The sequence below is a fragment of the Malania oleifera genome, chromosome 12 (genome assembly GCF_029873635.1).
Source record: "Malania oleifera isolate guangnan ecotype guangnan chromosome 12, ASM2987363v1, whole genome shotgun sequence".
In the NCBI taxonomy this organism is placed as follows: domain Eukaryota; kingdom Viridiplantae; phylum Streptophyta; class Magnoliopsida; order Santalales; family Ximeniaceae; genus Malania; species Malania oleifera.
In genome coordinates, this window is record NC_080428.1 from 13,375,685 (window position 1) to 13,393,021 (window position 17,337).

General features: G+C 37.4%; 1 protein-coding gene across 1 annotated transcript in view; it reads right to left on the reverse strand.

The window, feature by feature from the left end:
- Positions 1 to 695: 695 nt before the first annotated feature.
- LOC131144605 (ethylene receptor) overlaps positions 696 to 17,337 on the reverse strand; it is a 56,338-nt gene continuing 39,696 nt past the window's right edge. Inside the window, exons 6-7 of the mRNA XM_058093338.1 lie at positions 17,005 to 17,202; positions 696 to 1,257 (exon numbers count right to left, since the gene is read on the reverse strand). Coding sequence (XP_057949321.1) covers positions 903 to 1,257; positions 17,005 to 17,202 — 553 coding nt within the window. The 3' untranslated portion in view covers positions 696 to 902. The remainder of the gene's footprint in view (positions 1,258 to 17,004; positions 17,203 to 17,337) is intronic.

A 17,337-nucleotide genomic window follows, 5' to 3' on the forward strand; every position in this document is an offset into this window, starting at 1 on the left:
GTTGCTCCTGGCAATTGTTCTCATGGTATCACGGACAAGAAGAGCCATGAAGGCACTGTTCATGAATAATGTACGCTGTTATTTTATATTTGTATTATGTGGTTAACTTAGTCAGAACAATTTGGTAATTATCTAAGTCTTTCAAAAAATATAAAAAAATTTACGTCATCCATACAAGCAAATATCAGAATTGTGTTGCATGAAACACTAAACCGGAAAGGTCTTATAATCCAGTCATCCGATACTTGCCCATTATATATGCACAGGTAGAGACACAATTTGACAGTTCGACCATTTTAGAGCTATCTTTAAACTTTAGGAGCAAATATTGCGTCGAGCCCAACCTCGCTAGTTTCTCTATATCTTAATGAGAAATGCTGTACATGATCAAATTCATCTCTAAATGATTTTTTTTACCAGCCAACTCGAATGCGGTCAAAATAAAAATTAAGCTTCAGTAGATGGACTAAAATGGAGAGTGCGGATGCAGGAAACCCAGTCAAGACCTTGAAGGCATGCGCATACACAAACTGCATCAAGGTAAACATGATCATTGCAAGGGATCATCCAAGAGACTTCTTGTTTTTATGAACGGGGTTGCAGCTCCCTACTATAGTTTCTGGGCCTTCGGCCAATGTTTTAAGAGAAGTCGTAGAGAGAGGATCCGTCAGCCTTCCACCGGCATGCAAATGCAATTTAGGTAACACCAGTGCATCTTCCATTGGATTTCCGGGATGTAGTGTAGAGTGTAATATGTACATAACTTATTTAAGCTATAAAAAAAAAAATTAAACAAATAAAAAAGGCAAAGAATCTTTAGCAAATCATTTTTCCAATCAAAACCAAAAAGAAGTTTAAAAAAAAAAAAAAAAATCTGATTTTGAGCATTTCTCTAAAGTACATCATGTCTCCCGCACAACTCGGTGCTCTAAAAGCTCCAACAGAACACTCCTCATCTTATCAAGTGAAACGGGCTTCAATACAACTTCATCCATACCAACTCTCAAGCAGCTCTCCTTGGCAGCCGTGTCTGTGTTCCCAGTCAAGGCCACTATTAATGGCCTTTCAAGGCGTCTTGCGAATTTGTCATATATCCGTACAGCAAGTGCATAGCTGTCTATACCTGGCATGCTGACATCCATGAACACCACTTTGTGCTCCTGAGAAATGAAGCGCAAGCACTCATCACCTGAGCTTACGGAAGTTACATCACATCCCAAATGCACAAGAAGTCCCTTTGTGATGCTCCTACTGACCCTGCATCATGATTTTAAGAGTTCAAATCAGCACTCCACATATATAGACACACACACACACAAACATAGATATATATATATATATATGCAACAATTTCCTTTTCGAAATAGAAGGGCATGACCATGAATTGACCAACTACCTTCAAGACACCTAGCACAGCAGTCTCTCCCACCACAGGCATCCAATTAAATGCACCAAAGTAAACAGATTAAAAAATAGCAACTTAACAACATTCTCCAGCTCTTCTTCCACCGTCCTGTTGACTTTGATTATAACTCAATCAAAACTTGACCCTTCAGATTGGTCAAGTCAGATAAAATCAATCAAGTTTTTTAGTCAACTGTCCATGTAATAAGAAGGAAAAGACCAACAGCACAATTTAAAACCATTTTGATCTTTGTCTGAAAAACATTAGGCACTGGTAGAAGGTAGCAGGAGCTGCATCACACGCTTCATGAGACTGGACACCTAGCTCTGAGTTAATAGAAGTGAAGTGTGCACCATGCAAGGCAAGCTTGCTAGAGATAGCAATTAGAATGACAGAAGGAACAATGAAAGAAAATGCAAATATATAAATCAAGAAATGATGTTCGGCTCACGCAAACTATGCTAAAGTTTTCACTTTTCAAAGTTACAAAAAAGCTTGAGACTCACACCTGCAATTGAGGTGGACCTACATATTCCCTGGTTTAAACAGCAAAACAAGAACTGTAAACATCACTAGGCACAGAATTCTTATTTGTTCCTGAGAGCTTCTTTTCCTGTTTCTTTTTCTTTGGGAAAAGAGTGCATGGAAATTTCAAATATCAAGGATGCAAAACCTTGTTTATAATTTCTGCTTTCAAGACAATGAATATGAAAATTAATCCAAGAAAATCATATATGTTATGCAGAGACGAAAGATGCAGTGTTTTCTTTTTCATGGTGTGTTTGGATATAAAGATAATTAGGTTATACTTCAAGAAGAGGAAAATAGAAAGAAGTGCAGGAAAAAATAACCTATAATTGCAGAATGTTGTAATATAATTACATAGAACATAAGAACAAATAAATACAATAAAAAGTATAGCAGTTACAGATAATCTAAGCCAAAGTATGGCAGCCCATTAGCAGAACCCTCTTCGCTTCCTTGTGTTCCAGCCTTAACTCAAAAACCTGGAACTGATGCTAGAAAGAATTATTTATTGTCTACTCTGAAAATCTCACAGAAAATCCTTAATTTCTCGCAATCAGAGATACAGTTTCCCTTCAATATTCCTCAAAGTCTCACACAAAAGCCTCAATTCTCACAATGAGATTCAGTTTATCTTCAGTATTTCTCAAAATCACAAAGGAAAGCCTCAATTCCTCACAGTCGGATTCAACTTATCTTCAGTATTCACTCTTGCAGTCCAAAATTTCTGCAAGCAGCATTCAATATATCCTCTCTCCGGTCACAGTAGCTTTGTTGGGCTACTAGAACTTACAACATGATTAGGACTGTGATGATGGTGAGGGGCTGTGAAGGGGAAAAGGGGCTTCAGCCAGTATTGAATGGCTGCAACAATGAGGGTTTTGCAATGGTGGAAAGTATTTCAGGCAAGGTGGAGGGCCAATGGTGAAAGAGATGGATAAGGTAGAGGCTATCCTTGCAAGTGCACTCATTGAGGACAGGTCATACAAATAAGCAATGTTAGGATATCCATGGTAAACCTCCTCATGTCACCAATGCAGCCACCATAGATTCCACGCTTCCAAGCCCAAGTAGGGGGCAGCATACCTTATCTGTCAGAGGAAGAGTATTCCAAATTCCAGCAAAATCAAGCATCCCAACAAGCTTCCCTTTCCATTGAATCTCTTGCACAGAAAGGTAACCCTACAGCTTGCCCATCACCCAGTACTTCTCATCCAAGTCCTTCGGTAATAGATTCCGCTGCCACTAATCATATAACATGTATACCTAATTTCTTCTTTACTATTCCTCGTATTATTCTTGTTGACGGGTCCACCAATGCCATTAAGGGAATAAGGACCATAAATCCCACTTCCTCTATTTCTCTTCCTTCAATTTTGTGTATTCCAAGCTCCCTTTCAATCTTATCAATTAGAAAGATCACAAAATCCATGAATTGTTCAATAGATTACCAAATCCATGAATTTTTCAGTAGCATTCTTTCCTGATTCTATGGTCATTCAAGATTTGAAGACAAGGAAGAACATTGGCAAAGGGCGTGAAGCTGGTAAACTTTGCCACTTTGAGCTGCTATCTTCTTCTAGAGCCTGCACTGCTGCTACCACACCACTCCAAAATCATCATCGCTTCTGTCATCCTTTGTTGGAAAAGTTAAAACTACTAGTTCTTACTCGAGCCCTATGTCTAGTCTTGAGTGTGAATCATGTTAATTGGGAAACCATCATTGTGTCCTTTTTGCTTACTGAGTCAATAAACAGACAGCAAGCCCTTTCAAGTTAGTCCATTCTGATGTTTGAGCTCCTAGCAGGGTTATGTCCAAGTTAGGTTGCCAATACTTTGTAGCCTTTGTGGATGATTATTCAAGTATGACTTGGCTTTATTTAATAAAAGATCGATTTGAATCATTTCATACATTTTGTGCCTTTTGTTCTGAAATAAAGACACAATTTGGTTTTGCCTGTTTGGTTACTAACTACTATGGAGTGATAATGCTAGAGAGTAGTTCAATACTCAATTCAGTACTTATAATTAGTCATCTTGTGCCCATAGTCCTTTAAAAATTAAAAAAAAAAGGAAAAAAAAAAGTGCCCATAGTCCTTGACAACATTGGGCTGTAGAGAGGGAAAATAGACATATCCTTGAAGTCAATCACACCTTACTTTATCAAAGGCATGCTCCTAAAGTGTTTTTGGACTGATGGCGTACTCACTGTTTGCTATCTTACCAACAAAATGCAATCCTCTATTCTTGGTGGTAGAATTCTCTACTCGGTTCTCTTTCCTAATTCCCCTTTGTTCTCTTTATCACCTCATATATTGGAGTGAGCGTCCTTTGTTTATCAGCTAACACCTGAGATGGAAAAGTTGGATCCTTGCGTTATTAAATGTCTCTCTAGCTACTTGTGTACTCAAAAGGGATATCCTTTTTATATCCTACTCTGCATTGGGTTTTTGTTTCTATTGACGTTACCTTTTCTAAGCCTATAAGACTGCACCATACTACTCTCAATCCTTGAGTGCTTCTGAATTTTGATCTCAATGAGACTCTTCCTCTACCTAATCTTCCAGATTCCAATTTGTTGTCCTTACCCAGTCATCCACCTGTGTCTCCATGTTGTTCGAGTCCTTATCATCTCAATCATTTTAACTTGAGGTGCATTCATGATGGCATCTCCAGGAAAGTCCCCTCTAGCTTCTATTGCTATGCCTTTGGGTTGTTGTTTCCTCCTTTGACAATCATATTTCCCACAATGTTGATCCTCCCATTGCTATAAGGAAAGGTAAAAGCACAAGTGCACAACATCCCATTTCCAACTTTGTTTGCTATGGCTTCTTGTCACCCTCCTATAGTTTTGTTACTACCCTATCCTTTGTTGCCCTCCATAAATCTATTACTTAAGCCTAAGCTCACTTTGGATAAAGGGATGCAAAGGATAAAGAGATGAGTGCATTAAAAGAACATGATACTTGGGAATTGGTATCTCTTCATCCTAACAAATCTATATTCTTTAAAGTCAACCCTGATGGTTTTGTGGCTCATTTGAAGGCACATCTTGTTACTAGGGGATATACTCAAGAATATGGTTTGGATTATTTAGGCACATTCTCCTCAATCACCAAACTTACCTAAGAAAGTCTGTTCATCTCCTTGGTCACCACATATTGCTGGCCTCTGCATCAATTAGATGTGAAGAATGCCTACCTGCATGATGATCTTAAGGAGGAGGTCTATATGGAGAAACCACTTGGGTTTATTGGTTCAAGGGGAGTTAGGCTTCTATGTCAACTCAAGAAGCCATTATATAGCTTAAAACAATCTCCCATAGCATGGTACGGTCGATTAAGTGTTGTAGTACTTGAGTTTGGCCTTCAACAATGTGCAATGGATCACTTTGTATTTTATCATCATAGTCCATCAAGTAGCATTCTAATTATTGTGTATGTGGATGATATTGTGATTATAGGTGATGATGATAAAAGTTTTCAAGGCCTAAAACATTTTCTACATATTAATTTTCAAACCAAAGATTTGGGACCATTGATGAACCCAAGAAGTATCCAGATCTTGTATGGGAACTACTTTGACTCAGAGAAAGTATATTCCTAATATTTTGGATGAGACTAGGCTACTAGGATCTAAACCTGTTGATACGCCCATGAATCCTAACAAGATGTTAAGTGTTGAATATGGGTGATTTGTTGCCTAACCTAGGACAGTATCGGGGACTTGCTGCAAAATTGAATAATCTCACAGTCACTCGACCATATATATCTTTTGCAACAAGTGTCGTGACATAATTTTGGATTCTCTGAGAATAAGTCATTGGGATGCAGTAATTTGCATCTTGCAAATATTCAAAGGTGCACATGGGAGAAATCTCTTAAATCGAGATAAAGTTCACACTTATATTGAGGGATATACATATGAAACTTGGGTCGGATCACCTCCAGATAAAAGATCCACAACCGGATGTTGTGTCTTTGTTGGTGGTAACTTAGTTTCCTGGCTAAGTAAGAAACAAACTGTAGTGGCTAGGCCAAGTGCTGAGTCAGAGTATAGGGCCATAGTTCACACTACATGTGAGTTAGTTTGGTCAAAAAACTTGTTCGAGGAATTGGGTTTTTCACATTCTCGGTCTACAGAGTTGATGTGTGAAGGATTTTGAAAAGAAGAATAACCATTCTTATTGAATTTCAAGAGACACGATTACAAGATAAATAGTAGAGGAAGGCCACCAAATTAGGAAGGCCACGAAATCAGCAAATCAAATCAGCAAATCTCTAGGCTAGAAAATAGGAAACTGAAACTACTAGAAACTGGAACAGTAATTTCAGCTTTTAAAAAATAGAATTTCCTAATTTATTCACTAGAAATCCGACCTCCCCCACCCCCTTCTTTCAAGTTGGAGCGTAGATATCTATCATACCCAACTTGCTTACAAAGAGCTCAAAACTAGGTCTAAAAATTCATTTGGTGAAGATATTGGCTATTTGTTGAGTAGTAGGAACAAAAGGCATGCAAACAGCTCCACTATCAATCTTCTCTTTTATGAAGTGTATCAATCTCTACATGCTTCGTGCGATCATGTTGCACTGTATTTTGAGCAATACTTATGGCACCTTTGTTGTCACAATACAACTTCATTGGCATGTTCACCGGCATCCGCAGCTCTTCAAGAATTCTCTTCAACCATAGCATCTCACAAACTCCGTTAGCCATACCCCTATATTCTGCCTCGGCACCACTCCTTGCAACCACATTCTGTTTCTTGCTTGGCCATGTGACCATATTTCCCCAGACATAAGTACAGTATCCTAATGTGGATCTCTTGTCAATAATTGAGCCTACCCAATCTACATCAGTGTATGCCTCTATGCTCTGCTGTGTAGTAAACCCTTGCCTGGTGTACTTTTGAAGTATCTAAGAATCCGATAAAATGCTTCAAGATGTTTCTCATAGGATGAATGCATAAACTGGCTTACCAAACTCACAACAAAAGCAATATCGGTTCGTGTATGTGATAAGTAAATTAACTTTCCCACCAACTTTTGATACTGAGTTGTATTCATTGGATCACCTTCCTTATCATCTCCAAGTTTCTAATTGGGATCTATTGGAGTGTCTACTGGCCTACAACCGCTCATCCCAGTTTCCTTAAGGAGGTCAAGGACATACTTCCGTTGGGAGACAACAATCCCTTTCTTTGACCGAGCAACCTCCATTTTAAGGAAATACCTTAGAGATCGTAAGTCCTTGATCTCAAATGTTGATGAGAGGGGAGTCTTCAATCAATTCATCTCAAGTACATCATCTCCAGTAAGAATTATATTGTCCACATACACAAACAGTATCTTTATCTTCCCATCCTATGAATGTCTTATAAACATCATATGATCACCTTTCCCTTGAGTATACCCCTAGCTTTTAACAAATTGAGTGAATTTCTCAAACCAGACTCTTAGTGATTGCTTTAACCCATATAAGGACTTCTTCAGTTTACACACCTTTGTGCCAAACTTTTCACCAAATCCTGGAGGTGCATCCATGTACACTTCTTCCTCCAGGTCTCCATTAAGAAACGCATTTTTTATGTCCAATTGTTGCAGAGGCCAATCACATTTAGCTACAAGTGACAAAAGAACTCTTACAAAGTTTAGCTTTGCAACTGGGGCGAATGTCTCCAAATAATCAATGCCATAGGTGTGAGTGAATCCCTTGGCGACCAATCAAGCTCTACCGTTCTAGAGAACCATCAAATTTATACTTGATCGTAAACACCCATTTGCACTCTACAATTGTCTTTCCTCTTGGTAGATCAACTAACTCCCACGTGCCATTTTTTTCAAGAGCTTTCATCTCCTTGAAGACAGCCTCCTTCCACTCAGGAACATTCAGAGCATCTTGCACACTATTAGGAATCTCCATACAAGGAATTGTGAGGTAAAAGCATGAAAAATAGGTGAGAGATTTTCATATGACACATAATTGGACAATGGATGTTGGGTGCAAGACCCCACACTCTTCCGGACAGTAATGGGAAGTTCAGAATCATCAAACTCGGGATTGGAACTAGACTCGGGTTCAGAACTAGAGGACTTGGAACTCGAAGATGAAATGGACTGAACATGAGGTAAAGGCTCGGTGAGGACATTACTTGGAGGGTTTATGGATTCTGGACAGTGTAAAGGATTGGAAGATCCTTTCTTTCGAGTTGTTCTCTGTCGTGAATAGACAATGTCAAATGGTACCAACGCTGTGGTGTTTTTTTTTTCTGTTTCTCCTTTGTTAGTCATTATAGGATCATGAACATCATGAGATGCCACTATAGGAAGACCTGCCTTTTCAATATCTAATAAACTCGACTCACTTTCTCTTGGTACAATAAAGCTTGGGTTTTCAGGTTGAATAATCAAAGTTGGAGAAGGATCATTTTGTGAGTCTTCAGTTTGGAAAAATCATGAAACACGCCCGAATCTTTATTTTGGTTCCCCCCTGAAGATGTGGCATAAAATAGGGATGTAATCCAAATAATGTAACATCCATGGTAACAAACATTTTTATGGAAATGGGTTCAAAACATTTATACCCCTTTTGAGTGGGAGCATAACCAACAAACACACATTTTGTGGCTCAGGGTTCAAGTTTTCCTCAATTATGACAATGAATATGAACAAAAGCAGTACAACCAAATATCTTTAGTGGTAAAGAAGAAGACGGCCAATTTTTTTGGATAAAACTTATGAAAAACATCAAAAGGTGTTTCAAAGCTTAAAACCTTATTAAGCATTCTATTTATGAGATATGTAGTAGTAAGAACAGCTTCACCCCAAAGATATTTAGGTACCTGATTGGTAAAAAGCAATGCTCGAGCTACTTCTAATAAGTGTTTGTTTTTTCTTTCAGTCAAACCATTTTGTTGCGGAGTGTCAACATAAGAACTTTGATGAATAATTCCTTTTTCAAGAAAAAATTAGCCCAAAATGTTTTTGAAATATTCTCGACCATTACCACTCCGCAATATTTGAATATTTTTTTGAAATTGTGTTTGCACCATGGTGTAAAAATTTTTGAAACTTGTTTCCACTTCAGATTTTTCCTTTATCAAATAAACCCAACTTAATCTCGTGTGATCATCAATAAAGGTCACAAAACATTTTTTTCCAAAAGACGTAGATGTTCAACATGGGCCCGAGATATCACTGTATATCACAGTAAATGGTATAGTTGGTTTGTAGGGTTGGGTGGAAAACGACGCACGATGATGTTTAGCAAACTAACAAACTTCACATTGAAAAGAAGATGGACTTTTATTCTGAAATAAATTGGGAAACAAACATTTTAAATATTGAAAACTAGGATGGCCTAACCTATAATGCCATAACATGATATCATTATCTTTGAAAACAGAAACAGAATTTAAGCAAGTACTTTGACATTGTCTACTCGAGTTAGGTCCATCGTCAAATAATAGAGTCCATTTTTTCCTTAGCACTGCCAATCATCGTCCCCATAGTCAATTTCTAAAACTTGCAATAAGAAGAGTAGAAATTAGCTTGACATTGATGATTCAGAGGTAATTTTACTAATGGACAACAAATTGCATGACAAATTTGGAACGTGGAGCAGATCATGAAGAGTTAACAACGAAGTGAGTTTGATAGTTCCTATCCCGACAATTACCGAGAGTGAACCATCTGCAATTTTGACCTTTTTATTGCATGTACATGGACTAGAGGATGAGAACAATTTGGAGCAACCAGTCATATGATCAGTTGTGCCAGAATCAATTATTCAAGAATGATCAGAATTAGGAATAACACCTAAAAACGCAGTAGCAAGAGAGTTACCCTTCTGTACCAAAGAACAAGACGTAGTTAAGGACAGTTTTGGAGATCGAAACAATTTGTATAGGTGTTCTAATTGCTCCTTGGTAAAAGGGACTGCATCCAAGTTGGTAGAAGGCTCCTAAGTCTCTCCAGTAGTGGCTTGATAAGCGTAATTGTCACGTTTGGATTTTGGCTTCCAATTTGTTGGTTTACCATGAAGCTTCCAACATGTCTCCTTCGTATGCCATGGTTTTTTTCAATGCTCACAGCACGGTTTCTTATGCCCATCGTTGTCAAAATTATTAACACCTATTGACACAAGAGCAGAGCTCTCAGGCTTTAGGTTAAAACCAAGTTCAGTGTTGCGTAACAAGATTTTTCTCCTTGACTCCTAATGTCTAACTTCAGAAAAAACTTCCTAAATAGAGGGCAATGGCTTCCTGCCGAGAATGCAGCCTCGGACCTCGTTCAAACTCCGATTAAGGCCAGCTAAAAACATGTACACCCTGTCGTTTTCCTCTTTCTTGTGGCAAGCGTGGTCCTTCAAGCTCTCCTAAACATCATCATTACATTGATCAAGTTCCTGCCATAACGTTACCAATTCGTTGTAATAAGTAGTAACATCACGATCATGCTTGGATCTCCACGGTCGAGTTTTCAACTCAAATATTTGAGAAGAATTCTCCAAATCCAAATAAAGATCTCGAATGGCCTCCTAGATGTCTTTAGCAGTGGGAAGAAATAGGTGAGGTTTTCCAATGGCAGGTTCCATGGAATTGATGAGCCAAGCAATAATAAGAGAATTTTTCAACTGCCATTTTTTTAGATCAGGATCACCAGCTGGTTTCAATATTTCGCCAGTCAAATGCCCTATTTTTCCTCTGCCATCGATCACCAATTTTACAGACTAAGCCCACTCGAGATAGTTGTGCCCATTGAGTTTTGTAACTGTGAGATAAAGGGCTAAATTTTGGGAATAGTAATAAGCAAATACAAACATGAGAGGAATAGTGGGATTGGGCAGAATGGTTTTGGAAGGACTGGAAGAGCCGGTAGGATTTCTTTGGGCACCGGTCATTGTCGACATACACAACATCATCAGAAGAAAGAACAAAATAGAAAAAGAGCACGAGGCTCTGATACCGTGAAGGATTTTTTAGAAGAATAACAATTCTTATTGAATTACAAGAAACACGATTACACAATAAATAGTAGAGGAAGGCCACCAAATTAGGAAGGCCACAAAATCAGCAAATCAAATCAACAGATCTCTAGGCTAAAAAACAGGAAACTGAAACTACTAGAAACTGAAATAGTAATTTCAAATATTAAAAAATAGAATTTCCTAATTTATTCCCTACAAATCCGACAATGTGTAATAATGAAGCTACTATCATATTGCCTCCAACCAAGTCTTCCATGAGCAGACAAAACACATTGAAGTTGATTGCCATTTTGTTCGAAAGAAACTTGTGCAAAAGCTCATTGCAAGTTTGCAATCACTTATGTGAAGTCTAATATGCAGCTTGCTGACTTGTTCACTAAAGCTTTTTTTTGGGGGAGGGGGGTGGTGCTTGAGTTAAATTCATTTGTAACAAGCTAGGAGCATATGATACCTATTCTCCAACTTAAGGGGGAGTTTGTAAGGGTATTATGGTAGTTAGTAAGGGGGAGTCTTAATGATTATTTTAGTCATTTAGCATTTTTAGTGTGTTAGTGTTATGTTAATAAATGTGAGTTTGTAAGGGTATTATGGTCACAGCAATGACATAATCATAAATAAAGGGAGAGACCTATCATCGTGATTAGGTCTTCCGTTTTACTTAAAATCTTAACAATAAACAAAGAACTCTATTATAAAAAGATAGGAAGAAAAAATAGGGGGTGTGGGGTCAAAGCATCCCCCAAAAATATAAGAAAAAAAACAAATAATTACAAAACAATTCTAATGAAGAAAAACAACTCAATCCCATTGTAAATCAGCAAAAGGTAAATGTCGAAAGAAACCATTCTCCGAAACCCATAATAACACAAGGAGCACCACAATAGCAAGTCAGGAGAAGTAGCCACACTTCTAAAAATTTTAGCATTTCTCTCCATCCTAATGCACCAAAAGATAACCATCACCAGGCATCACTACAAACTCCTCCTTTTTACAAAGGCCCTAAAACTTATAGAACAGAATTCCTCCAAAGAGTAGGGGCACACCCACTTCTCTACACAAACATTGAACAAGTTACTCCGATGGGTCCAAGACAAATGACCATATAAGACAACCGCAAAAAAGTTTCTCCACTCCTAATGCAGGGACACACCGAGGGATAAAGACTTGTTAGATCTGCATTTCTAAAGAAAGTCATTGGCATTAATTTTTCCCAAGATCGCTAGTCATGTAAAGGCTCAACCTATGAAGGAACTTTGGCATTCCAAATGAAATAATAAGGGGCAAAAGGAATAGCATTAGCATAATGAGTAAATGAAATAGAATGAGTCACAAAAAAACCCCAAAAGAATCCAAACTCCAAACCCTTGTCACTCCGCAATTGGAACTGAAAAGAATGTAGCACATTAATCAAGGAAGCTAATTAGCAAATTTCTCTCTCATTAAGGTTCCTCACAAAATGAAAATCCCAAAAATACCCAATTTGGCAAGAGGATGATGGCAGAAATAGAGGTATCATAAACAGAAGATAAGCGAGTGAAGCAAGCATGCATGACAGCCCAAGGAGCCTCCCCAATCCAATGATCCTCCCAAAAGCATCTCTCCCCATTAAATACTATACTGAACATGAGGGAAGAAATATTAATAAATCAGAAGCACAAATTTGCAAGGAGTTTAATATGTATTGGCCCCGATAGTAGCATCCCACTCATTGTGTGTAGAAGTCCAAATTTATTGTGGATAACCCTATGCAAAAGAGAGCTAGGGCCCGTTTAATTGAAAAAAAAATAGTTTTTACTCACCATTTTAGTTTTTCAAAAAATTACAAAAAAGTTAGATAATTATGGAGAGAAGTTTCAAAATCTATAGTCTTTAGGATAAGTAGAAATAAGATAGAATATATGAAATGTTTTCAATCATAGTAGGAGGAATATAGGAGACAAAGTTAAACTAGATGATGAAGAAATCAATAGCACTACAAGATTTTGATACCTTGGATCCATTATGCAAGCTGAAGGAGAAATTGAAGAAGATATAATACATAGAGTTAAAGTAGGTTGGGTAAAATGGAGAAGTGCTTCGAGCGTGCTGACTGCTGTGTGATGGTAGAATACCCTTAAAATTAAAAGGGAAGTTCTATAAGATGGTTGTAAGACCAATTATGCCATACGTATTAGAATGTTGGGTGACTAAGAAACAACATATCCAAAAAGTAAAAGTTGTCAAGATGAGAATGCTAAGATGGATGAGTGTTATAACATTAAAGGACATTTAAGGAATGAACATATTCACGGTACGTTAGGCATAGCTTCTATAGAAGATAAGATAAAGAAGGGATGGCTCTGTTGGTTTGATCACCTGCAATGTAGGCCAAATAGTGCACCAATGAGGAAGAGTAAATTAGTTACTGTGAGGGATAGTAGAAGTGATAGGGATAGACCTAAAATAACTTGGAATGAGATAGTAAGAACTTAATAGCCCTAAATTTGTCGGAAGAAATTGCCCATGATCGCATAAATTGGCAGAAAAAGATTCATATAGCCGACCTCACCTAATGGGACTTAAGGCTTCGTTTGTTGTTGTTGTTGTACATAAAAAAATTAGAAAACATCTTTTTATTACTTTCTAGATTTCTAACTTCCTAATTTGCATATGGGAGCATAGAATTCTGATTTTGGACTTTGATTTGTGTGGATTATGTATTAAATTTCTTCCAAATCCACACAACTCCAAATCCAAGCCCCAAAGTCCATTATCTAACTTAAGAAAAAGCTGTCTTTTTTGTAATTATTTTGAAATGTGGAAATAAAAAATTAAAAATGTTTTGCGCAACTAAACAAACTCCTTGTTTCTATCTTTTTAATACAAATCCTGGAAAAATAAAAATAAAAATGAAATTTTTACAATTCTTTGGAGGACTGAAAAATGAAGAATGAAAAATGTCTTCCACATCTAAATGGGTCTTTAGTTCTAAAGAGAAAGGCCAAAACCACTCACCAACCAAGGAAATGCTTTCGGACACCAAATTACTCAGACCCAAACCTCCTTCCCTTTTGGATCTACTCATAGTCACCCAACTAACAAGATGCTCTCTATCACGCTGACCTACTCCCAACCAAAAAAAAGTCCCTCATCAATTTCTCCAATCTTTGAGCCACTATCATGCACCAAACTTAGATGATGTTGTTTATATGTTGTGATACCTTAAAGGTGCACCTGGGCGAGGTATATTGTATTAGGACAAAGCATACTCGTGTTTAAGGAAGCAAATGCAGATTTGGTTGGGTCACCTTTTAACAAAAATCCACAAGGAGGCACTGCATGCTTGTTGGTGGCAACTTGGGGTCGCCAAAAAATAAGGAGATTGATGTTGCACAGTAAGTGTAGAGCCAGAGTATTGAGCCATTTGGTTGAAAACAAGCTTGAACTTGGTTTTCCATATTCATGGTCCATGGGATTGATGTGTCATAATCAAGCTATCATTCATATTGCTTCCAATCCAGTGTTCACAACAGGACAAAACACATTGATGTTGATTGTCATTTTGTTTGAGAGAAACTTGTGTAGAAGCTCATTGTAACCACATGTGAAGTCTGAATATCAACTGGCTGACTTGTTCACCAAGTCTTTGGGGGTTACCCAAATTCAATTCATTTGTAACAAGCTTAAAGCCTAGGAGCATCTGACATATACGCCCCCAACTAGTGAGGAAAGGTTGCCACTAATCGTGTTTATTGTTGCTTATTACCTTAAGTTATTAATGGTACAATGCGTGAAATAATTCTAAATAGAGCAGAAGATCTATCGTTTGTTTTAGGTTCTTTAATTAATACAATGCTTACAAAGCTTTATGGAAAAACAAGGGCCCCTATGGAACGGCTTTTTTTACAGAAGGCAGCCAGTGAAAGAATTAAAATAGCAGATAATTTGAGGCAGGGGGTACTTGTAACTTGTAGGTTAAAGCTCCATGGAGATTCATTTATATGGCTTTGGGCATAAGATGGCTAGCAGCTGAAAAGGATGACAGGAATAAAATCTTGGAGGGGATCTTTGAGCAGGGAGAGGGAGGATTCTCTCGGTGCAATTTCTCTGGTTGTTTATTGACTGGTCTGGATAAAAAAAAAATTCCAGAGCCAGAGGGAATTGAATCTTCACTGGGGCAACTGGACCTTGTAGACTTTTAGATGAAGGGTTCCTCTGCAATAGCTCTCATTCCCCTGTTAATTTTGTCAAGGGATATTTTTTATTGTGTCTAGTGTCAAATTTCTTTCATGTCATGGGTCAATCCCCCTTGGAATCCTTATAGCAATACAAGTACTTTTGCTTTAAAAAAATTAATAAATTAACCAGGACATTGCCAACCTGGATCATTTAGAAATGGTTGATGGATCCAAGTTGGAAGTTGGTTTCAGTATATGTCATTATCAATTGAATGATTTGGATCATTTTAGGTTTGGGTTGGACTTAAAAATAACTCTAAGCAGCCAGATCTATACTACTGATTGGTTAGAAAAACAAATAACTCTGCTCCACAAATACAAGTTCAGGCCAACCCACCAAGCAAAATGGGAAATATTTTGGAGAGGTACAAACTTATCCAGGTATGAGCTCTTAAATACAAAATCTAGCCCTGCATTTGGGAGCATGGAGTTCAGGACTCGTATTTGGACAAAATGTAGTATAAATTGTATATAGTTTCTTCCAAATCCACACAAATCCAAATCAAGCCCCAAAATACACGCTCCCAACACACTACATTAATGACTTAAATGTTTATATTGTTATGTTAGATCCACAATCAATCCCATTGATCCTCAGGATTAGTGCCTTTTAATATATCCTGTAGTTTTATACAAGGGATCAAACCAAACAACTGAAAAAACATGACATAGGAGAAACACTATTTATATTTACAATTGAAAAGCGGTTTCATCATAAATGGTGAAGGAATATCCCAAAATCCCACAAAAGAAAAATCTTTTTTTTTTTTTTCAGTGCATACTCATTTTCCCAGTTAGTAATCCTAGCTAATGGCTATGGCTCTCCATGCTTAAAATTACTTCTAATTTCAGCTGTGATGGTAAAACCCAATCCAAACCACTAATTGAGCATACAATCAGATGCCAATGTAATCTACAACCTTCTACCAAGGAATTGTCCAGAAATAAATATCCAGCAATATCCATTTACTAGGATAACTAAAACCTATCAATCCACTTGCCAATGAAACTAATATTACTGACTGGCTTCAAAATAACAGTTTATTTCCTTAGAATCTTCCAATGCACCATTAAATAGAGACTAGAACAATCAAGCTTACACACTAAGAAGACAAATCTTGAATGCCAAATAAATGTGGAAAGTGACTCAAGCAAATCCTGAAACTACTACGCATGACACAACTAAAGTAGACCCCAAACATATAAGCCCACAAAACAAAGCAAACAGAACCAGCCCAATGGCCAGCAAAGCATAGTAATAGACCACAAACTCAAATGACCAAAATATCCATAGCATACAAAGCTTAAATTAATCAAAATGTACAAAATTTATAATACCTCAACGACCTTTATAAGTTCTAATCAAGAATCATAAAAGATTAACTACATGAACCTTCAAAGTTGGTTTTGCCCCAATTTAACCTCGTACCTTAGTTTATTAAAATATACTTCTTAATTTTAAGTCATCCAACAGCCTGTACATATGTATCTTACAGAAACTAGACCCCAAATGACTTTATTAACTTTTAAGCATCCTTCTGATATTCATTGCATTGAGTCAAAGCCAAGCATGCGCTTCGAACATGTTAAATATCCTTACCCATGCAAGTCCCATTGACTGGGGCTGTGAAGAACTATTGTAGAAAGGGTCACTACCTTCACCATTTTTGAATGGTATGGCTGCTCAAGATAACTGCCCCTTGCTAAACATATTAACCATGATAAATTAAAAAGATTCGTGACAAGCCCAAACCAGAGAAAAACTCAGATTAGTACTCAAAGCCAAGCTAGCTAAAAATTTATCCATTTTGGGCCGCCCACAACTAAATTATGAATAGAAAATATAACAGGAGTTATGCTACTAACCCGTTGTCATCCATAACAAGAACTTTGAGCCCTTGAAAATTTGCCTGTCCATGAGCTGCTGACACTAAGGGCATGAGAGAAAGCTTGGATTCATTTGAGCAATCAGCAATTCCCAGTTTTACAATAAAAATAGCAGTACATCCCTTGCCAAGACCTTCACTTTCAACCCAAATATGCCCCTCCATGAGATTTACAAACCTAATGCATTAAAGGTAAAAAGATTAAGAATGAACTAAAACCAATTTAATATTAGCTCCCCAAGGAAAAAAGGGGGAAAAAAGAAACAAATAACTATTACAAATGGATAGTATGACGCAAAACTAGTACATAAGT